This window comes from Vidua chalybeata, chromosome 4 (assembly GCF_026979565.1).
Source record: "Vidua chalybeata isolate OUT-0048 chromosome 4, bVidCha1 merged haplotype, whole genome shotgun sequence".
NCBI classification, from domain to species: domain Eukaryota; kingdom Metazoa; phylum Chordata; class Aves; order Passeriformes; family Viduidae; genus Vidua; species Vidua chalybeata.
In genome coordinates, this window is record NC_071533.1 from 30,456,533 (window position 1) to 30,482,595 (window position 26,063).

Here is a 26,063-nt window from a genome sequence, read left to right on the forward strand (position 1 = left end):
CCAGGGCTCTCCCCGCGCACCCGGGCTTTATAAACTTTCTCCCGCCCCTTTTCCCAATCGCCTCCGCAGGCCCCAGCTCCTCCCCAGCCCTGTGTTGGGCGGCTGCAGCCGGGGCGGTGCCCGCTCCCGCCGCCGCCACCATGAGCTGCGCCGCGCTGCTGGCGCTGCGGGGCCCGCGGCTCCTGGGGGCGGCCGCCCGCCCGCCCCGCTGGAGCCGCCGGCGCAGCGCGGGCTGCGAGCCCCCGGCGGGCGCCGCGGTGCGCATCGGCTGCGCCTCGGGCTTCTGGGGGGACACGGCGGCCGCAGGTGGGCGGTGCGGCGGCAGCGGCTGCTCGGGGGGCGGCGGGGAGACCCGGCCGGGCGGCGGGGACCGGGCGAGCCCGGCGGGCGGCGGGGACCCGGCGCTGTAGACAGCCCCGGTGCGCAAGCGGCCGGGCCGGGGCCGCCGCCCGCCCGGGCGGGGCCGGCAGCGGGGGTAGGGGCGGGCGGGGGTGCCCCGTGCTGATGGTGCCGCCTTGCCTGCCCCGCCAGTGCCGCAGCTGCTGTACGGAGGGAAGCTGGATTTCCTTGTTTTCGATTACCTCTCCGAGATCACCATGTCGCTGCTGACGGCCGCCAAGGCCCGGTCTCCCGTAAGTAGAGCCGGTGTCCGGCCCCAGCGTGCTGGGCTTGGTGGGGCGGGTGCGCTCCGGTACTTTCCCACCTCCCGAGCTCTCCTTCAGCCCAAGCCTCTCTAAGACTTACCTGGTTACGGGGGTACGGTTTCTTAAGTATACTTTTTACTCACATGCATTTATTTGCATCTATTCAGTTTCATCTAGTGAAAGTGCTTATGTCGTTTCCCATCGTGCTACCCAAACGATGGTATTATTTGAGAGGTGGCTGCTCTTCTCTGTTTCCTGTGTTAACCAAGGAGAGGGGTTGGGTTAACCTACCTATAAGAAATGGTTACAGCTCTTAATTATTTCAGATTTTAGGTTACACTCCGGATTTTGTCTCCACTGCCATGGCTCCCTATATAAAAGATATTCACAGGAAAGGTATGCTACTCCTTGCATGAGTTTGTATGTTAATTCCGTACACCTGCTTATGAAAGTAGGCTGACAGAGTTGGGGCTGTTCAGTCTGGAGAAGAGAAGGCTCTGGGAAGATCTTACAGCACCTTGCAGTACCTAAAGGGGGCTTGCAAGAGAGTTGGACTTTCTACAAGGATCTGTAGTGATAGAAGAAGGTGGAATGGCCATGAGCTGGGGTAGATTTAGATTGCATGCTAGGAAGAAGCTCTTTACTTTGAGGATAGTGAGGCACTGGAGCAGGTTGTCTGGAGAAGTTTTGGGTGCCCCATCCCTGGAAGTGTTCAAGGCCAGGATGGATGGAGCCCTGAATAACCTTGCCCATAGCAGGGGACTTGGAACTAGGTGATCTTTAAGGTCCTTTTAATCCAAACTGTTCTAGAATTCTATGAAAAATTCCATTGTAATTGATGTGGGGTACAGGTCTGATGGTGAAATTGGGTTGATTTAAGGGTATTTATTACAATTGTAAATACGTACATATATTTCCATGTATTTCTTAATGTAGCTTCAATTTGTGAATGGCAGATTGCTTTACAGATATTTTTAAAATGTGAGATCTAGAGGTTTTCAAGGTAATCTAAGTTTTTCAAAATTCTCCCATAGTTCTACAATGTGTTTTTCCACTCTTTTTTTTTACATTAGTAAAGCTTCACAGTGTCTATTACTGTTCCTGTCGGATGTGTTTGATGCTGTCTGTCTGCCTCATTATGTGTGTCTTTCTGGTCGCTTTCTCCTTCTATTCATAAAGGATAGATGAGAAGTATCTATAGCAGTTACTTTTCTCTAAAGAATTTTGTACTGGCTTATTCTGATCCTTTCACAGGTTAAATGTGGTTCTTATTTTAATGTGGTTTTTGTGTTTTGCTTGATTGAATGTCTGCTACCTTGCAAAGGCGATACCTTGCTTGTGTTTCAGCACACTTTTTAAAGTACAGGTAATTGATTATTGTTGCTGCTGAACTTTATTTGCCCTTTTTTTTTTTTACTATTAGGTGTTCGTGTCATCAGTAATGCTGGTGGAATTAATCCACTTGCTTGTGCAGCTGCTCTTCAGGAGGTGGCAAAGAAAGCAGATGTTGATTTGAAAATAGCTGTTGTTGCTGGAGATGATCTAATGAGTGAGGTATTTCGCTTTGTTTTAAGCCATAGTAGCACAAGTCTGTATAGCATGAAGGTGGCATTTACTGTCCCACAGGAACCTCGTGTGTCTTTATGCAGTAGTCTTCTACTATCAGAAGCATTGTTCTTCATTATCTTTTAGGTTTTTTTAATGCATAAACATAATTTGTGGCACATCTGCTGCTTCATATAGAGTGGGGGTGAATTTTATAAGCTTGAGGATCTTCTGTTTAGCTTTTTGAAGCAAAATGCGTATCTGCTGTAAGGTCTGCCTGCTCTTCAGGAGAAGCTATTACATGCTGTTACTGCTTCTGTCTGAACTAGATAATCATGCCTGTTAATTCTTCTGAATATGGTGTAGCTACCACACATTCAATTGCTTATCCCTTCTAGCTTTTTTAGTGGTTTACAGGCATTTCCTGATGTTACTTTGTTTATAGATAGCTGTTTTTTTTGGTTTTAAGTAATGCGTTTACAGCTGGTAAGGTAAGGTTAAGTGAGAGGATTGAAGTTTAAATATTAAAAAAAAAATTAAAAATTGAAAGATTAAATACCTGGGATTTTTTACTTAAAGAATTACACTGTATCTTTGAAATCTGCAAAAGATGTTGGCCATACCTGAAAAGCTACTGGGAAAAGAGTTTATACATAATAGTAGTTAACAGAGGAGAGGTTTGCACTGTGGTTAAATCTCTGCCTGTAACTTGGAAAATTATTTATCTGCATAGGATCTGTTACCCCTTGCATGCTCTTGAATGTGGAAGATCGTCAAGTAAGATTCTTTATTTGCAAGTTATGTGTGGTGCTTGGATGTCCTTTTAAGAAGCTTCCGCTGTACTGAAATTACGGTCTGTGGGCCAGAATTTCATTAGTGGTACAACAGTGGTGGTTATTTGAGCATGTTATGGACATGTCTGATCTGAAGTGCATTGTCTTCTATGCTGTTGCCAGTACATAACCTGCAGGAGCAAAAAAGACACAGCTTTTATGGTCTACAGACAGCTTCAACTGTTGATACATGAAACATGGTAAATGTTATTTGTGCTTTGGAGGATTTAATTCATTGACATAGAATACCAAATTAGTTCAGAGTGGAAGTTTGTTTTTTTTTCTCACACTACAGATCCCACCTGTAAATTAGTATTTACAGTTTACATTGTGTCTATGCAGTCACTGTCCCCTCAGTCCACTGGATTGCCAAGCTAATGCCTAATTCATGGTTGAAAACACACCCTCCCCCCCACCTACTTTTCTGGAAACACAATTTATTCTAAGTACTGTATAAAGCTCCAGGATTAACCTTGTTCTCTGGCCATGACACCATTGCAGATGTGGCAGGTACATTTCTGTTTACAGGGTTTGATTTATTTAGTCCTGTAGCAATTAAAGACCATTTAAAGCCTAGGAAGTACACCAGTTCATTGTTGTTAGTCATACACATTCTTTAAAGACTACCTTAATTTTCAGCATGCTGAAAAAGTTGTGGTTAAAAGTGTATCTAAGGCTTTTAGCCATTCAACTGATTGGTGTTATTAATACTTTCAATAATTATACTTGGCTTAGAGTTGCTATGAAGTGGATCTATTGTTTGATACTAATAAGAGGCTTACAGTAGAAACTTCAGAATACTCATTGCTTGTGTGTTCTGCTTCTTTTCTAACAGAAAGAGAACTTAAAAGGAGCTGGTATCACCGATTTAGAGAGTGGCAAACAATTTCCAGAGAATATTCACAGCATGAATGTGTATCTTGGGTGAGTTATTTTAGCATGATATATTTTATTATGAGCAACTAAATTTAATGTATTGAATACACAAATTTGTTTTGCTTTGCAGTTAAAACCACTTAGTATATGAGGTTCATCTTTAAATTATTCAGGCAACCAGAGAAAAAATTGTTTGTAACTTGTAGATAAGTTCCAGTTATAACCTTGTAAGTTATGACTCCTTAGCAGTGCACCATCTGTGAATCATCAGGTTTTAGTTCAAGCCAAAACAGCTTTAGTTCACTCACAACAGCTGCAAAAATGCTTTTTCATATGCTGAGTATTCTGTTGCAGAATGGAGTAGTTTACTACGTTGTCACTAGAGAAGTGCAAACAAGGAATTCAAGTACTGGGATGTAGTCAGTGCTGTAGGAGGTTCCTTTGCTCTGAACTCTGTGTCAGGCTTTGTACTCTTGAAATTTTGGAAACAAGTTTTTCAGGATGGTCACTTGTTTTGAAAGATCTCCATTCCCTCCTTTATCATACTTAGGGTTTCTGTAAGTCTGTGAATGCAGGTGTTCTAGCTACCTCGTTGTGAAGTTGAGTTTTCATTGTCACCATCCACTTGAGATGTTAATCAGGTCTAGCAATGGGGAAGGAGTGAGTAATGAGGCAGTGGTCACATACTCTCTTCCAGTTGATGATCCTGGTGATCCCGTTCTTGCCCAGCTCTTGAAGTTGCACAATACTGCGAGTTCTTGAATCACTTAAGTGATTGACCTGAAAGGTTTAAAATTGGAGGGCTAAGTCACCAGGCTTTATCCCTAAAGAATGTTCATCTTTATACACTCATCTAAAAATTAAATAGTTAATGAATCTCTGAAAAGCACTCTTTTCTGTAATGGGTGATAGAAATGTCCCTCTCTGCGCTTTGTTCAAGGAAGTTTCTATGGGCGTTACGAGAAGTGTTTCAGTTAGGTTATTTAGGTGCCTGAATTTGATAGTGCCCTGATGACTTCTGTTTAAAATACACTTGATGTACATACCTAATGACAAATTAGTTGTTAAAGTAGATTTTACTGATTTCCTAGGCAATTTAAGTGTTTTTTAGCCTGTGTGTGTTGGGGAGCTGTTTTTTAAATGATACTTTGAAACACAAAAGTACTTGCTGCTCTGTTTTGTCATTTTTAGTGCAAGACCAATAAGCAGAGCTCTAGACCTTGGAGCTGATATTGTTGTAACGGGCAGATGTGTTGACAGCGGGATTGTATTAGGACCACTCATTCATTCTGTAAGTACAAGTTAATTTCTGAATGCTAAGGAATATATGTGAGTGAATATTCAGCTGTTGTTGTCAGACAATTTTTGTTCCTTATGAAAATGTAGATACTAAATTAAAAATAATTAGCATCTTTTTTTTTTCTTACGTGCATGAAAAGTTATCAGCTTCCACTTCTCCTAAATTGATAGCAGGCATACTTGCTAACTTGTATACCATTAAGCTGGAAAGCATGGGTGAAATTTAGGAAGTCTTAGCCTCTTTCAGGAGTATTTCACTCTTACCACTTGTTTTGGGTTTTTTTCCCTTGCCTTTCTGCAAATTTTGGTGTGCAAGTATATTTTTCTTTACCACAAAGGGTTGATAGAAGAGCTCACTCTGGTTGCGGGGTAGCGTTTGAGGTGGTTTAAAACACTGGGGTTTTTTATTCAGTGAGTGAGCAGTTTTGTTTAAAGTAGTCAAGTTTCAATACAGCATTTCTGAAATTCCTCGAAATTCAAAAAATTATACAAGCATGGTGTGTAGTTTTCTGGAGTGTTTTTAATAGGTTTTCATGAATTTTTGTGAGGGATCACACATGGTGAAATATAGAAGCTTTCTTTTGGTGCATATTTAAAAATAGGAAGGTATGTGTATAGTTAAAAACATACTTTCTAAGACATCATACTCTTTTGATTTCATGCATGTCAAATATTGCCTAATTAATTTTCCATTTATAAATTCCATTATGACTTCTTATATTATTCCTAGTTGTTTACATTCTCAAAATATCTGTCAGTGTGTATTGCTTACTCCAGAGAGACCTTATCTAATTTATTTAGGAAAGGTTTTAGGAAAATTTCTGCAAAGTGCTAAATAAGAGACAATTACTGTATTGCTTGCAGGTTGGACTCAGGGAAAAGATTCTAGCTAAAATTTCCAGTTAAACAGAAAGCATACATCCAGTTTTTGTGGGTGACTGGTAGTACTCCAGGAACTGATAATTTTCAAAAGCTGAAGACAAATAGTGGTTTGTCCAGGTGACACAAGATAGGTACTATACTTCTAAACCTGTAGGTTGTGCAGTTTTAAGTAATACAGGTGTTGCACTTCCAGGTGTTTTGAAGAGGGTATGACTTTCAGAGTTTAAATTTGTTGGGGTGTATCAATAGTAACAAAACCGAAATGTGTCAGATTTTTTGCTAATTTGCTGTATAGGAACTCAAATCCATGTACAGTGCCTGCCAATTATTGTTATTTAGATTAAAAAATATATCCAATGCGTTATTCAAAGCAATGAACATACTGTATGCAGTTTTTTGTACTGTATGAAACTTCCATGTATTTAAAATATTTGTGTTTTTCTTCTAGTTTGGCTGGAATAGGGATGACTATGACTTGCTAGCTGCAGGAAGGTAAATGATATAAGAAGAAATGGGGTAAATCTATATTTCATATCATAACGTCAAGATACCAACTTTTTCAGCACATGCTAATTTTTCATATTATCACTGCATTAATTTATTTGCATGTTTTTGTTAGGGTTTGAGTTCTTTTTCAAGGCTCACTTACTACTCTCTCTTGGAATTGAAATTATAGAAACTTCATTCTGGAACCAGCTTAAAATAAGAAAAGGAAGAAAAGGTTGAAAGATTTTATTTAACACCTTAACTTTCTCTTGCTGTTCATTTTGTGTCAAGAGATGAAATCTCATAGTACAGGCCACTGATTCCCAGGTTTTTCTATTTGGCTGCCACTGTTGATAGCTGGGGTGGTTGGAGTGCTTACTCTGAAAGATGCACAGAAGCAGGTTTGGTCAGAAGGCGGCATCCTGGTATGGTTTTGTTGAAGCTCAGTGTCAGTGCTCCCACTTACAAATCCTTGTTGTAGTCCTAAGGTTAGGAATCTGATTCAAAAAGGGGTAGAATTATGCCACCTAATTTAACATTGTGCATCATGTATCTGAATTGAAATCCTTGTAAAAGAGTGATTACTTAGATAGCCTGAGCACACCCTAGTGTTAGTGTTCTTGAACCTCTGCTTGAGAAAAAGTGTGCAGAGGAATTCATTCAGGCTCCACTGACTTGGGGTTGATATATTTATCGACTATTGCAATCAAAATTTGAAAATAGTAATACATAATCATAATACATTGTGGTGAATACATAATATGTGGAGGTGAGATTTTTTTTTGTCTCTTCATTTAAAAATGGTCTTTGTCTATTTAGTTACACATAGCGCAGACTACGAAGATCCTGAATTTAGATCAAGATTTGAAATTACTAAGAAAACCTTGGTTTTAGGTGTGAGGTAATCTTCTAGGTATTCATTTTTTGTAGGGAAATTCTTGTAAAAGTTTGTCCTTTAAACACGTCTTTCAGGATCCCTTGTTATGCTTAGTGTATAATTCATAATTCTATTAGATAGTTGTGGAGGAAAATAGCATGTTTTGTTATTTAGCTCTATTTCTATTGTATTTTAAAGCTGGATTTGTAAAAACTGATTTTACATTATACTTAGTTGCTTTAATGCCATTTTCCCAGTCTTGCAGGTCATCTCATTGAATGTGGTGCTCAGTGTACAGGTGGAATATTTACTGATTGGCACACAGTACCAGACTGGTAGGTAAACTTGATACCAGCATGCATGTCTGTAGTAGACCAAAGATGAGGCTTTCTGCTTGTATCTGTGTTGTGAAAACTGCTTCTACCCTTCTCTTTTTGGGGACACAATACAAGCCTCTTGATATTTTGCCCCTCAACATTACTTTTCTACAAGTTCTGTTTTCCCTTCTGAAGTTTTCCTTTTTGGTCAGACAGGGTCTTTTGTTGACTTCTGCAGATTTTGAAAAACAAATTAGCCCTTTGATTGTTTTTTCCCCCTGTAAAACTATTTTTTCCTGTTTCCTTCAGTATCCTCTGCTTTTTGAAAAGATTTATTATTGACTTTCTTGTATAATTGTATTGGAGAAGACAATATTGATATTTTGGATGCAGTTACAATTGTCTTCACTTAAATCAGAGATGCTTGCTGGTAAAAAATTTCACATAATTTACTTTGGTAGGTATGAATATATGCCATAGTTCTGTCCTGCTGAATAACCGGATGAACACAAATGTGTTGGATGGTCAGTCCTTTCAAAAAGCTCTCTGTGTGTCTTGTGTTCAGAACTCTTGAATTAGAGTTACACGTAGGTGTGTTGTTCTGCCTGCTGAGGGGCTGGCTGTTTACCAACCTGTTTTTAACAGTAGGTTAAAAGTACTTGGGGAACACGTTTTCTGCATAGTTCTGGCTGTAGTTACTTCTGTTTTTATTGGGATGAGAGGGAGGGATCTTGTCCTGTGCTGTATCATGAGAAAGGCAGCTCTTCTATGTGATGGAGGAAAGGGCTGAAGAGCAGCAGGGAGGTGCAGGAGAGAAGAGTGCTTTAACACAGTGTGTTCCTGCTGCCAGGCTGACTCTGGTCCGGGTGGGTGACCCAGCAGGACTGTGCCCTGCTGTTTGAAGAGCCATAGGGCTGCCTGGATTTTTTCTTCTTGTAGTGCCTGCTTCTTACTCAGAGTGTGATCCTAAAAGATGTGTGCTGCTTTTCTGTGCTCCTGAGCACTGCTGATTAAAGGTGAATGCGGGTATAGCATTGAAACAAACAGGATTGGACATTTCTCCTCACCTACAGGAAGGCTACTGAGCAAACTGCACTCACTCTTCACTGTTGTATTCTATGGGAAATCAAAGGAGAGAGTTTATAGTAACAAGTTTGGTTTGGAAATTTGTAATTCCTATTCTGATGTCTCTCCCAATAATTTAATTATGCTGCATCATGGAACTTATTAAAGTCTTCTGTAACTGTGACTCCAGAAGACCTTGCTTTGTAAAAGAATTAAAGTGAAAAAACAGAATACTAATTTTCATATTAAAATGTTTGATAGGTCTTTAAGGATTTTGCTGTGAGGAGTGTCAATCTGGCTTTAAAAAAGAAAAGAAGCTTGAATATATGAAGCTATTGTGAGCTATTGGAGCGGGAATAGCTCATTTTACAGATGAGTTTACGTACACAAATCTGCATAGCTAATAGTTTTGTATCTGTAAAATCACAGGACTTTGTCTAAAATCATAGTAGACTTGTGGCTTAGCACTGACTGGTGCTGAATTGAATCTCTGTTAAAGAACATAGAAGTTTAACAGCTGATACTGGTCTGTTACCTTGTCCCCAGCAATATGCGTACATACCCTGAAACCATATGTGACTGTATTTGTGCTAATATAACAGTTATTTGTTTACCTTCAGTTTAAATCTGCTCAAGAATTGATCATGGTACCTTAAAACTAATCAGTTTGTTTGCAATTTTTGAGTCTTAGATGTGTAATTGATGAAATTCTTGAAATAAAATAACATGATGCATCAGCCTGTATGATAAGCTGCTAAAACCAGTCAAAACCAGAATAATGTGTGAGCTCTGATTTTAAGTTTTGAGATGTAGATTGGAGATCCACTTCACTAACTGAAGTGGAATTGTGATCCAGTACATCCACTTAGAATATGGGGAGAAGGAAGGAAGGGAGAAGATTATTGGGATAAATTTTGGTTTCCTCATAAATAGTAGTTTGCTGTGTTTAGACCCAAAAGCATGGAGAGCAGATATTATGAAAACTCTTGGGATGCAGAAAAATGTTTCCCATTTAATAGTTTAGTAAATTGTCTGTCTAAACAGATTGTTTAGACAGTCTGAATCTGTTTTCAGTGCATGCAGATAATGCATTCATAATAATGTACAATAGTAACATGGTGCCTCAGCAGTGACCAAAACAAATAGGTCAACAGAGCTCTGACAGAGTTTGCAGAAGTTACTTGACTGTGTCTATTAATGATTTCTCCCTCCTTTAGAAAAAATGACATTTTTAGCAGCCTCCTGAAAATAAGTGAAAATAATTTAGATCTCAATAAATCATTGTGTTTGTGGTACCTAATGTTAAATCCAAACCAGCTCAATTAAATCAGTAAATAGGAGGGGGAAGAAGCCAAGTTAAATCTGTGTTTATCATTAATGTGCCTTTCACATATGAGTTTCCCACTCCATGACAGCATTTGTGTGCAGCCCAAGAGATTCATCCCTTGCAATTACTGGTTTGTGGTAACTGAACACTGGAGGGCAGCCTCTCTCCTCCTCACTCCTTACTGTAGAGGATGAGCTTCATTAGCCTCCAACTGGGGTCATTTTTTTTTACTGTCTTTGGGGGATTTTTTCTCTCCAAGAACAGTAATCCACGTGGCTCTTCGGTCTAAGAAGGACTGATGGGTGTGATTTTTTTTTCTAACTTGTAAACAAAACCCAAAGAATTTGCTGCATTGCAGGTTTATAAATCTTACCTGTTTATTGTTTATGCATAAGCAAAAATAATTAACTCTGTAAACAAGAGTATTTTAGTTGATCTAAATTAAGCCAGGCAAGTTAGAGCTTACATTCTATGCATATACTATCATGTCTCAGTGAGTACTGAGGCACTGGATTGAGTCCACTTTGTTCATCCAACATAGTTCAGTTGGTGGTTTTTTGATGTCCTGGGGGTGGGGGGTGTTGTTTGTTTTTAATTTTCTTGAAATGTTTGATGCAGATACTTCTCGGAACTCAATTCCACTGCAAAAGGGTCCTTTAAATCTCAGAAATATTTGTGTGGGTATATTGTGGCCTTTTAATGGTTAATTATTAAAACCTAAGCTATTCTTTCATTTCCTTTGCTGTCTCCTTAAAGTAAGTTTTTAATGTAAAACAAGTGAAGTGCATGTTCCAACTTGTGACTCCCCAAGTTACCTTAGTTGATGGAAGCCAAACTTACTTGCTTTGTGTTCACCTAAGGCGCTGGGATTTGTGCTGTGTGTCTCTCCTTAGTGCATTTGACTTGGCAATCTTGAAGCTGTAAGGTTTTGTCCAGACAGACAGGTAGAAGGGATAGGTGCTGTTTATTTTTCCAGTGCGAAGGTGGGTGCTTGACTCTTCTCTTTTGTGGATTCTCTGGTGTTTAGCAGAGAAAGTGCAAGAAACCATTAGTTCATAGTCTATAGAAAGAGTAATGTGCATTCTTTAATGCTGATTTTAAGTTAGTGTTATCAAAAAATGCACTTCTTTTCTGTTCCTTGTACAGTAATGCACATCAGCAGAGGGTCAGCAGAAGAGATAATACATCATTGCTCCCTATTTTATGTCTATTAGCAGACGTTACATTACATTGTCTACAGCTTGCAATGGGGAATTCGTGCCATGTGTGAAAATGAACTGTACTGCCAGAACTACATTGATAGTTCACAGCTCTCTATTTAATTTCATTTTTCCCCAGACACTGTTGTCTCTTGCTATTATTTAGTGCCAGTGGGTGATTAGTACATTGTTTTGTTTTGTTTTGAAATGCAGGAGAGAATAAACTAAGTCTGATCAGTAGAGTTATCATTTTGAGGAGGTGATAAACACTGACATTTTGCCCTAAGCCAGGAGTGTACAATGGTTGAGACTGCATAATCCTCTGGCCTGGGATGACCAAAAGGGTAAGTCAATAGCTGTAGTCTCTTAAGGGCTGGATCCAGATTTCTTAATTTGGGACTAGAACAAAATCCAGCATGCAAGTCCCATTCAGCAGCGTGGAATGTTTTTTTCTCTGTAGCACCATCTGTTCCAGGCAGCTGAGAACACCAGGCAGCTGGTCAGTTTAGCCTGAAATTGTCTGGCCATTAGAGGTTGAGGTAGTCTGAAATGCCCTAGTCAGAGGGGAGAAGTGATGCAATCAGTAAGTCTTGCCTAAATCAGAATTGCATATTAGGAAACACTTTGGTACCTACATGCAGAGAGATGCTTATACCTTTACTTTATAAGTTTGTGCTGATCTTGCCTGATGTACTATCAATTTTGAACCTGTTGTCAAAACACCCCTAGAAGTGGTAGGAGCTTCTGCTTTTTGCCTAGTAGCATTCTGGTTAAAATATATAACTAAGGAGTTGAGAAGCTTGGCTCAGAGCTCTCCTTGGTGTGACGTTCACTGAGTCACATCTCAGGCAACTGCATTAGCTGTAAAGCTAAAAGTTCATACCGCAGCTTACTTGGATCTTGGTTCACTTCCACTGTGCGTTACTCTGGGGTTTTGTTTTCATTCTCGCAGCAACTTCCCCTGCAAGTAAATGTACTGCACTCCCTGTCCCATCTTCTGCTGCCAGTAGTCTTCATTGACCAGTAATGGCTAGAATGAGGTACTTGAGGATTTGACACTTTTGAGGGGAGAAATACGTGTCCTGTCTCAGGTAATGTCTCTCTCCCTGAGCCAAAGTACTGGTCATGGATTTTACTTTCCTTGTAATGCAAATGGTGTAAGAAGTATGGCAAAACAAGGAGGAAGTTTGTCTTGATGGCTCCTCAGAGGCTTCTGAATAGTGTCCCAGAGTAGACAGGGAGGAGATCCTTGCCTAGACAGCTTAATTTATCACCCGTGACATGCCCATAAACTGTAACATCTCTGAAAGCCAAAATTGAAGAAAAAACATTTTACATGGAAAAAATTAATCCAAGAATAAGTTGTTGGCAGGCAGAGAGGTTGACAGAAAACTCAGATTTTTGATTGCTATAAGAGAAGGTTGATGAGATGGAGGCTTCAGCAGCAAAACCAGTTTTGTAACTTGGTTATTCCTGTGCTGTAGGTCTTCACTAAGACCTGCTTTAACTGTTAACTCCTATCTAGGCCCAGTTTGGAGGGGTTTTCTGAGGTGTAATCTTAGCTTGGTCTCATTCAGTGCTCTGCTTTTATTAGTGTCTATATTATATATACATTTATGTAGAATATAATATATTTACTTGCTAAGTAGCAAATGTGCAACCTGAAATTGACCTTTTGGATTAAAGAATGGTAGTTGTCATCTCCTCTCACAAATTGATGTGTATTATTTCTTTATATTGACCCTGTGCTAAAAGAATTGCTTAAATAATTTTAAAATAGTGCTTGATATTTACTTCTAGTGCTGTATTTTATTAATTAATATAAATTAATTAGAATTAATTGTATTGGTTCCCTTTTGGAATTGTTTCCATTGCTTGCTACTGCCTCATCTTACATAGGGATTTTGTCACTAAGCTGATGCAATTCTTTTATTGTTGAAGGATGCCACTTTGCCAAGGTACCTTTGGATGCCATGACTGTAGTTGCTGCTAAAATTCATAGTTCTGTGGTTGCTCCCCTGCTACACTGTACAAAAGTACATCTTGGCTATGGGTTATGGACAGCCTGAGGTTGGTGTGTTCCCCACAGAGCAGATGTCATATGGTGTGTAGTCATTCAGCAAAACCTACACGTTAATCAGGTGAAGACTCAATATTTTAAAAGTGGAGGTGCTGGTCAGTATGATGGTGTGACTATACTGCCTGTGGTATACCTGAGCCAGGCAGCTGCTGCTGCTAAGGAGCTTTTTATGCCAGGTTTAAGTAGCTGTCATTTGACTGTATCACAGGAGTGACAGACCAGTTTATTTCCAAGGTGAAAATTAATTTAAAGTAATGTCTTTTAGCAATTTACAGAATAGGTTTTTGTCTTAAGTGTGTGTATATTAATGCGTGTTATTACTGCCATCTGCTATAAGATAAGACTGGGTATTTTATTTTCCCAGTCATCCAGTTACAAGACAGGTAACAGGGACTTCTTACCCTGATCATTGCATTCCTGTGTTGTGAATTGTTAAAAAGGTGAGGGAAGCTTTAAGGGCTAGCATAACCTCGGGAGGACACATCTTCTTCAACAAACTGGCCATACAAAAAAGTTCATTGGGTGGTAGTGTACCCTGAGTAGTGTACCCTGCTGTATTTTGACCATATTAGGGGGTGAAATTTCTCACTCTGTCTCACTATTGTATTTGGGTTTTGTTTTTCAATGGTTTAGGGGTTTTGAGGGTGCAAGTTAGGCAAAATGAAGTTGGATCAATGTTAGTAGACTCAGTGGTTCAGAGTAGGAAGTTGAGTGTCTACAGTTTACTTCTTCCTTCAAAACAAAGATTACTGGGGGTACTGTAAGAGTTGTGTGTGCTGATGACTGAGATCAAAGTGGGCTGCAGCAGGGACACTGGCTGTCAGTGCAGGGAGATGGACTGCTCTGGGTGATCTCTCTTCCTGGGAGTGGTGTGTCTTTTGGGTACATGATCTGAATAAGTTGCATTGAGCCTGTGAGCTGGGCACTTGCTACTGTTGCCTTAAGACAAGGACAGATAGGTGATAGGGTCAAGCACAGAAATATGGAACTGAGAGGGCAAAAGTTTCTTAATTCTAGTCTTGCTCAGTCACTGATCCTGCTTTGTTACACTGGCCAAATGATGATGCTTCCTTTGTGTGTCTCCTTGCATCTAAAATGAGGATAATTACACATGAGTCTGTTACCATACGTTAATGTTCCAGACCAGGAATTAAGGGGTTTGTGGGGTGTTGTTTTTTTTCTGTGTCACACTTCAAAATTTTGAATATTACATAATTCTACTACCATCTTTTCTCTCTCCTCTTCCTCTCAATGCCCCCCCCCTCCCCCCACTAGAATACCCTGTATATGAAATTGTTGATTCCATTCAATTCTTTGCATTCGCCAGGGTGGGCTTTTTTTTTTTTCCTTTATTTTTTTAGTGGTGTAAATAGTTTCAAAGACCAGTCAAATGAAGTATTATCTTAACTGATTTTTTTTATTATCTTAACTGATTGTGGGCTTTTCTAGGTGTTCACCAGCTACCATACTTCTCAAATTTGTCTAAGTGTTAAAAGTTGCTGATCTCTGGTAACAGATCTTTTGTCTTAATCCTTTTGTTTTAAATAATGGAGTTATGTTTGAATATTCTTGATGATAAGGAATCTGCTCCAACTCCCATGAACTTTTACAAATGTCCCTTAAGAATTCAGTGGTATTTTTGCTTACTTTCTTTCAGACTTTATGGATTTATGTTATACAAACTGTGTTCATGTAACCTTTGCTGATACCAATTCAGTTGTATGTTCAGCACATTGTTACTGCTACCACCCAAAAATAATTAAATGGAGAGATTAACTGGTTTTAAGTTTGTATGAAAGACCTGAAGGTCATTGCCTTTAATGAGCATGGTAAAGTTCACCACCTTTCATTATTAGGACCCTTTTAGAACAGTTTAGCTTTTGCAAGGGACTGTATCTCCTTAACTCCTCTTTTTGTATTCATTTTATGTTGTAAGGCACTTGCACAAATTTCGGGCATCCTGTGAGAGGGAAGAGAGCCAGGTAGACTTTTCAGAAGAATCTTTGCACTCTTAATATTAATTCTCAGGTACTTCTGAAAAGTTTGAAGTTCTTAATTTTGCTCAAATTCTCTGTAAATAAATGAAAGCCTTTTAGCTAGAAAAGCAGATGTCTGGATCTTGTCCACATAATCCTGAAAACTCTGCCCTGCTACTGTAATGACCAGTATGTGCCTCTTATTATGAGTTATTTGATCACTTTTTGTATATTTTGCTTGTGAGAATGTGAGGAGGAAGATGAATATTTTAATTTATGGACATGTCTGTAATTTCACTGCTTTTCTTTTTGTAATTTTCTGTTAGTTCTGTCTTCTTTGTACTGAAGATCTTTACTTTCATATGTCTTTCTGTTTTCAGTTTATTACTTTCCTGTGTATAATTAATTATTAACATGTGAAATTATCCTTTGTAGGTGTGATTATTTCTGTTTCCTACTTCCCTTTGTCTCTGAGATTCCCAGCACAATTTGTTCTTCCTGCTTTGACTGCCTTTTTACAAATCCAGAGTGCAAGATGTATTTAGATGTCTTCACTGTCATGCTGTGTGTGCTGCTGTAGCCAAATGGGGCTAGAATTAACCATGGTTTATTTTACTCTAAATTTGCATCTTTAATCATAGTCCTCTAATTCTTCCAGCTTCTTTTTACTTGAACTGTTTCTGTTGGTGTCCTTCTCTACTCCCTTCCCTACATCCATGTTTGCTGGTGGTATCTCTTGTTATATCTGCATTTCTTTGCCAGACAATAGACTACGTCCTTGTACTATTTCAGTTGAGCAGTTTGTTCAGGGCTTCTGTTTTACTCTTATGTTTCAGTCAAAACAAGCAGATCAATTGTAACTCTTGACAGATTTTACTTAATTGGGTTAATTCATTGCTATGAAATTCTGGTGTGTTGTTAATATTTCTTTTCACTTTCCCTTTGTATTTATAGGGTTTTTTCCTTAATGTTTTTCATATTCTAGGCACAACATAGGCTTTCCCATTGTAGAATGTTCCTCTGAAGGAGACTTTATTCTTTCCAAGCCACCAGACACAGGGGGACTGATCTCTTTTGGCACTGTAGCTGAGCAGTTGGTGTATGAATTGGGCAATCCTCAGCGCTATCTTTTACCAGATGTTACATGTGACTTTTCCCAGGTTTCCATCACAGAAATTCCAGGTTAGTCCTCTTTCATGTAAAGATATCTGTGTCAATGAAGTGTGTTATCAAACAGAAGCAGCTACTTTAATTTCCATGTAGTCTCTGCATATTTCTTATTAAATCAGTTCCTTAGAGTCATGCTGTATTAAATTGATACTTTCAAGGACTTCTGCTAGAAATTCCTTTAGAAGTTTTAAACATAAACTAATTTATCTTGCTGGTTGACTATTTTATATTTTCAATCATTGCTCCTTTTGCTTTACTTTTTAATGTATGTCTTGAACCTGTCAATTCCTTAAACTGTGTATTCAGTGTGAACAACATTGAGACAGCTTCACTATGATTTCAGTGCTTTTTTTAAACTGCAGCTAAATTTCTTTTCTCAAAAAATACTTTGTACATGGTTTTACTTGGGCCATTTGAAGTGTTGGTAACAATGAAATGCTGTGTCTTCCAAAGCACTACTTGGTAATGGCATTTTTCTTAGACATTTAGGTGGATCATGGTAGAAGAATGATTGATTAGGTACAAGATTTCCACCAGGGAATCTTTTTTTTTAAAATCCATTTGCAATCCTCAAAATACTTAACAGCCAGTAGACTAAAGATGGATATAATGTATGTTCAGAATTTACCTTCAAAAGGAAAACAAAACAAAAAAAAACCAGGCTTAACAGATTCAAAGAGCTGTTATTTGAGTAAGACAGCTTAAAAATAATTTTATCTACAGTCATCTAAAGTTTGCCTTTTACTGGATCTATAGTCTATTTTTTTCCTTCTAATGAAACTTATTGTGACAGAATGCCAAGTGTCTTTCTAAAGCTTAGAACAATCGAAATCTCAAATTAATAAAAACTTACTGGGATAAAACTGAATGTGGTAACATAAAAAATATTTTGCTTGAGTGAAAAAGTACATAACATGGTACAGTGAATCTTCTGCTCATGCAACGTAATCAAATGGCAGTCTGATAAGGTCAGCTTGCTGCTCTTAGCCCCTAGTCTTTCTCTTTTTAAAAAAAGAAACTAACCTTCCTATGAACTTTTAGCTTGCAAATGACCTGATATGACATGTTTGAACTTAAAATGAACTTCCACATGAACTTTCAGTTAGTCCTCTTAGAAATATAACAGATGGAAAATGGTCAGATTGCTTAAATATTTTAGTTTGAAGTGCTTTGACACGTACACCAGTAAAAACAGGCAAGCTATCTAATTTTGCTGTTTATGCTGCCAGTTCTATTGTCCTGCTGGATTACTTGCAGAGTTTGAGCTGAGAGGTGCTTGTTTTCTTTTTGTCAATGGATGCTATGCATTTGGTTTTGTGGTATTTGGTTTTTTTTTGTACTATGCTTTCACCTGGAATGTAAAACTCTCCCAGTTCTTCACCCTGAATGGAGGGATGTAGCTCTATATTGAGAGAGTTAAATAAACCTCATGTCAGTCTTGAGAGACAGTGATGATGTTATTTGAGTGGTGTGTAAAATTTGTACTAGTGACATTTACTTTTTTAGATACATTCTGATCTGATCTTTTCAGAGTGTTTGTATGAAGCTTTGAACTTTTTCTTAAATATTTGCAAACACAGGTTAGGCACAGGTGAACTACACTGTAATTCTGGCTCTAAAACATGAGGTGCCAATCCTGCACTGCTGATTTTCAAGGAGTAGCACCTACTGATTTTCTCCATCTCAAGCTTGAACCTGATGACATCCCAGCAATTTTCTGCTTTTTTTTTTTTTTTGCATTAATATTCCTAATACTGAACATGGTTTTTGCCCTGGAACATATATTCATACTGTTTCTGTTATTGATAAGAAAGCTACACTTACTAAGCTCTCAGCCAATAGCTCTTACTGGTTTCTCATCTTGCTTTGATTCTTTACCAAGTGAGGGACTGCAGTCCACTGCAGCCAGCTGCAGTAAATTATAAGCTCTGTGTGTGTGCAATAACTGGATATTAAGAGGAAAATAACTATTGAGTCTGATGTCCTAAGGCTGCTTTCTTTGTTAAGTATTTTTTAAGTGCATGAATAAACATTTTGATCGCCCTTTTAAAAGGCTCATGGCAGGCATAAATTCAGTCACCGGTTTGCTGCTGTTCTTTCTAAGGCAGGAAGGACTGTTTTCTGGAAGGTTCTCTCTTCTGCGGCTGTACAGCTATCAATGACTTGCTTTTTAATTAAGTGCATTTGATTAATATGTGTCCCAAAAGACTGGATTTGAAGTTATATTGAAGAAGCTGAAATACTGTTTTTTAACCACTATAGGTTTTGATGGTGGAGCAGTGAAAGTTTGTGGAGCAAAAGGATTGCCTCCTTCAACATTTTATAAGGTATTACCTCATTTTGTGGCATGGAAGTTATAGTTTGATTTTTAAAAATCTTAAATTTTGGAGACAGTGCTAAAACTCAGCACTCTCCTCATCTTCTCTGCCCCAAAGGTAAAAGAAAGAGGTGGAAAATTTGAAAAGGCAAACCTTATTTTATACGGAAAAACCTGTTAGTTTGTTTACAGTGTGTATTTGTATAGATAATGATTGCCAGAGAGCATTTATAGCCTATCAGTACTGAATTCCATGTAACTTTGTGATCCTTTTATTGTTAGGTAAATGCCACTTACCTTGATGGCTTCAGAGCTACTGCTGTCTGTCCAGTGGGAGGCCCAAAGGCAGTACAAAAAGCAAAGCGCACTGCAGAGGCTATTCTGCAAAGGTTGGTATTTGAGTCGTGGAAGGGGTTCTGGCTTGCTTCTTTTCCCCCCAGATGTGATGAAAATAGAACAGTGACACATGATGGCAACATTACTAACCTTTTAGGCATCTTAGAGTATTACAGTTTTTCTATTGGGATGATATTTCAAGACTTAAGTAGCCTTTTCAAGAAACCTGTTTTCAGTCTGTAACTGCACTTCAGTTAGGTTTGACAGAGTGAGAAAAGTGCCAAATAGTTTTGAAAATAGATGGATGGAGAGAAACACAATTTAGTGAGGAACAAGCTGTGATGGAGATTAAATTTTATTAGATGCCAGAGATAAACCCATGTGAAACTAGTTTACAGCAACTTTAACAGAGCTTTTTTATGATAAGTCTTACTGATATGAAATGTAGGAAGTTGACTGAATTTGTGTAAAACACACTTTATAAAATGTGACCCAGTGATTGTTTTTTGGTTTTTTCCTAGAACAGAGTTACAATTCCAAGACAGAGTGATAAACTTTCAGTTGTATCATCATGCCAGTATATTTGGGCAAGGCGGAATTCCTCTTAAATATAATTCCATATCAGGAGTCTCTCAGTGCTTATTCCAGTAGCTCCAGTCTTTCTAGTTAAGAGTTCTATTTCCTTGTGCCATGTTTTGTATTAAGCTTCCTCCCCATCCTGTTGTAGACCCATGGAAAAACTGCACTTGGAAAGTCAGAAATCCAGGGTTTACTTGGAGTGATTCTTCATGTGCCTCTGTGCAGCAATGTGGGGAAGGAGGAGTTGTCTGATTTCCCTCAAGAGATATGGCAGATAAGAGCAGGCTGCTGATAGGGACTGTGTAATTGCAAATGCTAGAAGCCCGTGTCCAAGAGCTATTGAGAAAATCAAGTTATGGAAGAGCTCTTCCAGAAGTGGTAAATGCAAAGACTTGGAGACTCAGAACCTCTAAAAAGCCATCTTTCTGGAAGCTAGCTGATTATTTTAGGAAAAAAATAGAATGGTGTGTTTCCATTTCATATTTGCTCTTGGATATTATTTCAGACTGGACTATGTGAATCTTTGTCTGATTGAAACAGACTGTAGTGCTGCTGCTGTCTCTGACATCTAGAAAGTTAATTCAGCCTGTATACTATGCTCTCTTGGGTAATCAGAGGAAAGCTGATGAGAGATAGTTGAAGGCTGATTAACTAGTATGAGAAGTGGCCTCTAGCCCATTAGGCATGCTTGTGGGCAAGTTCTCTGTTTTGAAAATTACAATATACAAAAACACATTCTGTATCTCAAATGTAGTCTTAAACAGCTTAATATGTGGAATTGTTTCTTTGACACATCAAAAAATTGGTGTTTGTCAGCCCAGAGAGAGAATAAGAATTAAGCTGTTCTCATCCCTCTGAAAGAATGCTCTGTCAGCAACTATAACTCTTTCAGAAATGTTGACATCAGTTTTTTTACCAGTTTCTGTTTATAAAATCGTAGAACTGTCAAGGGTGGATGAGACCTTTAAGATCAGCAAGTCCAACCATCAGCTCAGCTCCATTGCTATAATCCCTAAGTCACATCACCCAGCGCCAAATCCAGACATCTCTTAAACACCTCTAGGAATGGTTACTTCACCATCTCCTTGGGAAACCTACTCCAATGCTTGACAGCCTGAACAGTGGAGAGATATTTTTTCTGATACCTTACCTGGATCTCCCTTGTCTCAGGTTAAGCCATTTCCTCTGTTCCTCTCACTGCAGGCGCAGTAGAAGGAACCAGCCTTGTCCTCAGTACACCCTCCTTTCATGTGTAGCCTTTTTCCAGGCTAAACAACCCCAGGTCCCTCAGCCTTGCCTTGTAAGACATGTTTTCTAGACCTTTCACAAGCCTCATTGCCCTTCTATGGCCATGCTCCAGCACCTCAATGTTCTTTTTAAAGTGAGGAGCCTGAAACTGGACACAGGATTTGAGGTGTGGCCTCACCAGTGCCGAATATAGAGAGACAATCACTGCCCTGGTCCTGCTGACCTCGCTAGTGCTGATCCAGGCCAGGATGCCACTGGCCTTCTTGGCTGCCTGGGCACACACTGGCTCGTGTTCATCTGGCTGTCATCCAGCACCCGAAAGTCTCTTTCTGTCAAACAGCTCTCGGGCCACTCTGACCCAGACCGTGGTGCTGCCTGTGGTTGCTGTGACCCAAGTGCAGGACCCAGCACTTTGCCTAACATGAGTGAACTTCATGGAGTTGCCTTCAGGCCATTGATCGAGTCTGTCCAGGGCTCTCTGTTTCAAGAGAATATTCAAAGGACGTGATTTTTCAGCTACCCAGCTTCCAGTCTGTTCTAGGTTAAGTTCTGTCAAGTAGTTTAGTGGCAACAAATGCAGAAAAAGGTGCACAAATTTTATGCACTTCATTTATGCAGGTCATATTAGTTGTTAGCCTAAGACATTGAGCAGCTTTGGTAGCTTGTAAGATGACTTCTTTTGCTTCTTTCTTGTGTACTTCTCCTTTACTTGTTTATTCATTAGTGCAAGCAGAAGCCATTTGGCAATATGTGGGTGAAGAAGTCTTTTGAAGTAGTCTCTGGTGTCCTTTTAATTTTCATGATTCTCTGTTGCATTACTAACACATGAAAGGGCTAAAAATGGCCCGCAGAATGTGTTTTGAACTGTAGTATCTGCAACTGTAATGCTGATAGATAAATAATTTAAAATAACTTAGTACAGACACAGTTTGCAAATTTAGTTAACTTAAATGAGGTTCTTATTTTTTTATCTCATCAGAAATAAACGTGGACTCATTTCTAATGTGTGAACACCTTTCCATCTCTTCACAGCAATTAAAAATTTTAATTTTGTATTAATGTCCTGTACATTGCTTTACTATTTCAGGTGCTGTGGTTATATTTATGACAACATTGAAACGTTAGCAGTGTGTTCAAAATGTTCCACCAACGCAAAAAACGTTGCTTGTTCCACCAAGCAAAATATATATCCTAACAAAATTCCAATAATTCAACTGATAAAATCTTTTCTACAGCCACTTGACAGAGTTAACATTTGTGGACCACACAGGGCTACTTCAGATAATCATTTTGAGACAGTTTACTAATTTTAAACTATCATTTGTTGTAGGACTCGTCTTATTTTCAGTCAGCTTGGATATGAAGATTACAGTGCAGTTAACATACAGGTTTTGGGGTCTGAAGATACATACGGACCTCATGCTAGAAGGACTATAGATGGTGTAAGTATGCAGTGGAGTGTTCTTAAACTTTTACTGACCTCTTTTAATCTTTCCATATTGTTATCTTTTCCACAACTTTAAAGGAAGTCATTATCATCTTGGGAATTTCACCCCTTCATGTTGCAAAGAACTCACTGTCACTACTTAATGTACAAAATTAACAGTGACAAGGTCTTTGCAGTATTGGGTCTTCCAGAAGCTGATACAAAATCTTAGGAAATCTTTGTAAGATTTGTTGTTGTGTTCTGTTTTGATGGTCTCCTAAAGAAATACTTTATTATAATAACTTCCATGGCGTAGACTTAAATTGCATTAGATGTAATGCAAAAAGATCACATTATAAATATTGCAATCAGGAAGTCTCAGCATTAGTGTTGCCTGCACAAGTTTAAATTTGTCTGTGAGTACTGCTTCAGAAATAATCTTCAGCTATGTAATTCTGCACTGTGAGTGCATATGTAAGAATATGAATGATGGCCAAAGCCACTGCAGCTGTGATATCCATGGTCTGTTTTCCTAATCTAGAGAATGAAAGTCCTTTTTAAAGGAAGAAGACTGTAAATCATGTCCTCACTTAGATACAGTTTAAATATTTAGACAGTTCAGTTTGTTCCAAAACAGTAGCATTTAATTCTTCTTTGTCCGTGTCAGTCTTGCAAAACTCCTAACGTACACGTGGCAAAACTCATCTCTGAGTTTGTTCTTACGAGTGCCAACATTTTATCCAACAGTTTGTATCTAAAGGAAATGTGAATGTATGTAGAGAAGGACAGTGGACTTGCTACTAGTGAATTTGAGTGGTTTTAGAATTCAGTCAAGTTATATCTGCAGGTATTCATTTCAGTGCTTGAGTTTCAATTTCCTTCATCAAAGCAGCAAGAGTTGCTTCCTGAAGACTGAGCTTTGTAATGTGGTCTCTTTCATTTCAGGACCATAAAACCTGCAATTTTAAGTGTCTTAGTAAGAGTGCAGAATCGAAATTCTTAAACATAGGAACAGATGTTCCAGATGTTCAGCTTGCCTCTGTTCTGTTTGTACCAACTCCTTATCATTATGCATTGTAATATATTCTTCAATGAATTGTTGTATAGGAAGTTTTGTCTCATTGTACAAAGTGAATAATGAGTTGAAGTACAGCAGTTTCTCCCTCCTGATTTTTCAGTTTGCCTTGCTTATAGTACATTAAATAAAATTTTTAAATGAAAGTATTTGTAGTACTTTCTGTATTTCCAGCCTCAGTTCCCAGGTCTTATATTAAAAGTAAACAGAGTGTTATTGCCATTGTATGTGCTTCTCATCCATGCCTAAAACAGGATGTCAGAGCTAAGGCTGAAATACAGGAAATCACTCTATTGCCCTTCATGCTCCTCTAGCATTTTAGAAGAAACTAGCCAGGGGTGCTTTCATCTGGAAAGCAGCCGTGGTAGTTTGAGAAGAAGGGTTAGGGAGTGGAGTTTGCTTTTCCATTTAAAATACAAAGTCATAGAATCCCAAGGAGAACATTTACTCATTGGACCTTCAGGTGGGGATAATGTAGTCACTTAAACACTCTTTCCTACCATGTCTTTCAGTGCAAAATTAGACCTGGTTATTTGGATTACAAATCATAGTACTCAAAACTGGAGCCATACTATGCTAGGCAGTATGTTAACACATAAGGAAAATAGTGCCTGCTTTGAAAGTTCTATCACCTAAATTTGAAACAAAGAAACAAATACATAAGTGAATACCAAGACAGGGTAAGCTGAATGATATTTGGAGCTCAGTGTCAATATATGGTGTGGCTAGACTACTTCCCATGCACATCTGTCAAACTGGTGCAATGGTTAGCCTTTGGAGCTGTGAAATCCCTGTGTCTCCCAGCCTTAGGTAAGCCTGTAGTCTGAACTGCTGTGTGTAGTATTGACTGACAACACAGAATATCTTGAGAAATAAGAAAGAGTGGCAAGCACTTCTTTTTCTCAGACTTCTCTCCCTGTTGATGTGGCTGCTGCCTGTCCCTCTTGATAGCTAGTGTGAGCTAGAAAGGGACCTGAATCAGCACTGAGTAATTTTAGTGGTGTTTGATTTTTAGTATCCTATGTTATGCTGGGGAGGAAGGAGTTATGACAGTGACACAGCATCAGTGAGTTTGTGGTTTGGAAATCTGGGATGTGTTTCACGTAAGCTATTTTTAATAGTACATCAGGCATTAGAGTTTGCTACATAGAAACTGTATGTGCTCTGTTAGTTTTCTGCTAACCCTTTGTTAATTGATTTCCAAGACATTGTTCAGACTTTGTTTTGCCTTTTTTTTTTTTGTTTTAATTCTGATACTGTAGGATTTATTGCTTCAGCCTGTATATATACACCCAGTTTTGATACTGGGATCATCCACTCAAAACAGGATTCAGCTTATTTTCATAGACCATTGTATCTTGCATTTGCAGGCAAAGAGGTAAATATGGAACTTTAAATGGAATGTTGATTATATGATACAGTTTAGAACCAGAAAGCAGATGTGAATGCATGAATATGTTTTTTTTTTTTTGGTTTTTTTTTTTGCAAGAATATTTCTGTTTGATCATTATTTGTAGTAATTTAATGAATCTTGTGTTAGCTTTGGGAGCACTGAATGTTAAAATTGTGCATTTGTTGGGTTTGTTGTATGGCTGCATATTTTTCGTATACTGATTCCAATAGTAGATCCATCAGTGGCTGAAAATAGAATTTTTGGAGAAGTAAAACTTGAGAGACTGCTTATCTGCGAGGACAGGTGTTTTGACTAGACTAGGGAGTGCTTTTGGTTTATCTTTAGAGGGAGCATCTGCTCTTCTCTGAAAAATGGTGATTTTTACAAGTTCTATTCTCACATTTATCTCCCAAGGATTAGGTTTGAAGTATTTTCTGTGGACAGATCTGCTTCCTTCTTGATGCTAAGAGAAGTGAACCTGGCTCTCTAACTTGGCCCCAAAGTACTCTCAGTGCACTTAGAATAAGAGCAAACTTTGTTTGCCAGTTCCACCAACAGCGAAGCCAAGTATTTGGTATTGTTAGTTACAGTACTTGATTCTTAGAGAATGATGGAGAAAAGGCACAGCGCCCTAGTGACTTGAAATACCCAACAGTTGATTCCATGGTATTTCAAAATAAAGATAATGAAAAGTTAACAGCAAACTGTAGTGATGGTGGATAAAAAGTCACCAAATTATTTAACTCGAATACTGAGCTACAGTTATTTTTCAGTTTTGTAAATTTAACCAGTGTTCTGCATCTAAGCTAATCTAATTTCAAGCTTTTTGCAGCAGGGACCTCGGGAAGCTGTTATTTGGCTTGCTGTACACCATAAACAAAGAGAAGCTGTAGAAATCTTCTCCAAAGAGATTGCACCAGCTGGAACTGGCATGGGTAATTATTCATATAATCTTCTAAGAATTTTAAAGTTACTTTTTATTCTCTGAACATGACTAGCACCCAAAAACTTAGTCATGTTAAACTTCCTTATGTTGTTCATAGTGAAATGATTTTTAAAGGTATATAAGCTTGGTGTAGAAATGAGACAGACATCAGCAGAACAATAAAATAA

General features: G+C 38.6%; 1 protein-coding gene across 1 annotated transcript in view; it reads left to right on the top strand.

Annotated features, from left to right (window-relative positions):
• The first annotated feature begins 140 nt into the window (after positions 1-140).
• LOC128787465 (uncharacterized) overlaps positions 141-26,063 on the top strand; it is a 57,744-nt gene continuing 31,821 nt past the window's right edge. The window contains exons 1-13 of the mRNA XM_053941627.1: positions 141-306; positions 532-632; positions 971-1,040; positions 2,068-2,198; positions 3,858-3,946; positions 5,090-5,189; positions 6,528-6,571; positions 7,700-7,777; positions 16,392-16,588; positions 18,839-18,903; positions 19,176-19,282; positions 22,387-22,498; positions 25,783-25,885. Coding sequence (XP_053797602.1) covers positions 141-306; positions 532-632; positions 971-1,040; positions 2,068-2,198; positions 3,858-3,946; positions 5,090-5,189; positions 6,528-6,571; positions 7,700-7,777; positions 16,392-16,588; positions 18,839-18,903; positions 19,176-19,282; positions 22,387-22,498; positions 25,783-25,885 — 1,363 coding nt within the window. The remainder of the gene's footprint in view (positions 307-531; positions 633-970; positions 1,041-2,067; positions 2,199-3,857; positions 3,947-5,089; positions 5,190-6,527; positions 6,572-7,699; positions 7,778-16,391; positions 16,589-18,838; positions 18,904-19,175; positions 19,283-22,386; positions 22,499-25,782; positions 25,886-26,063) is intronic.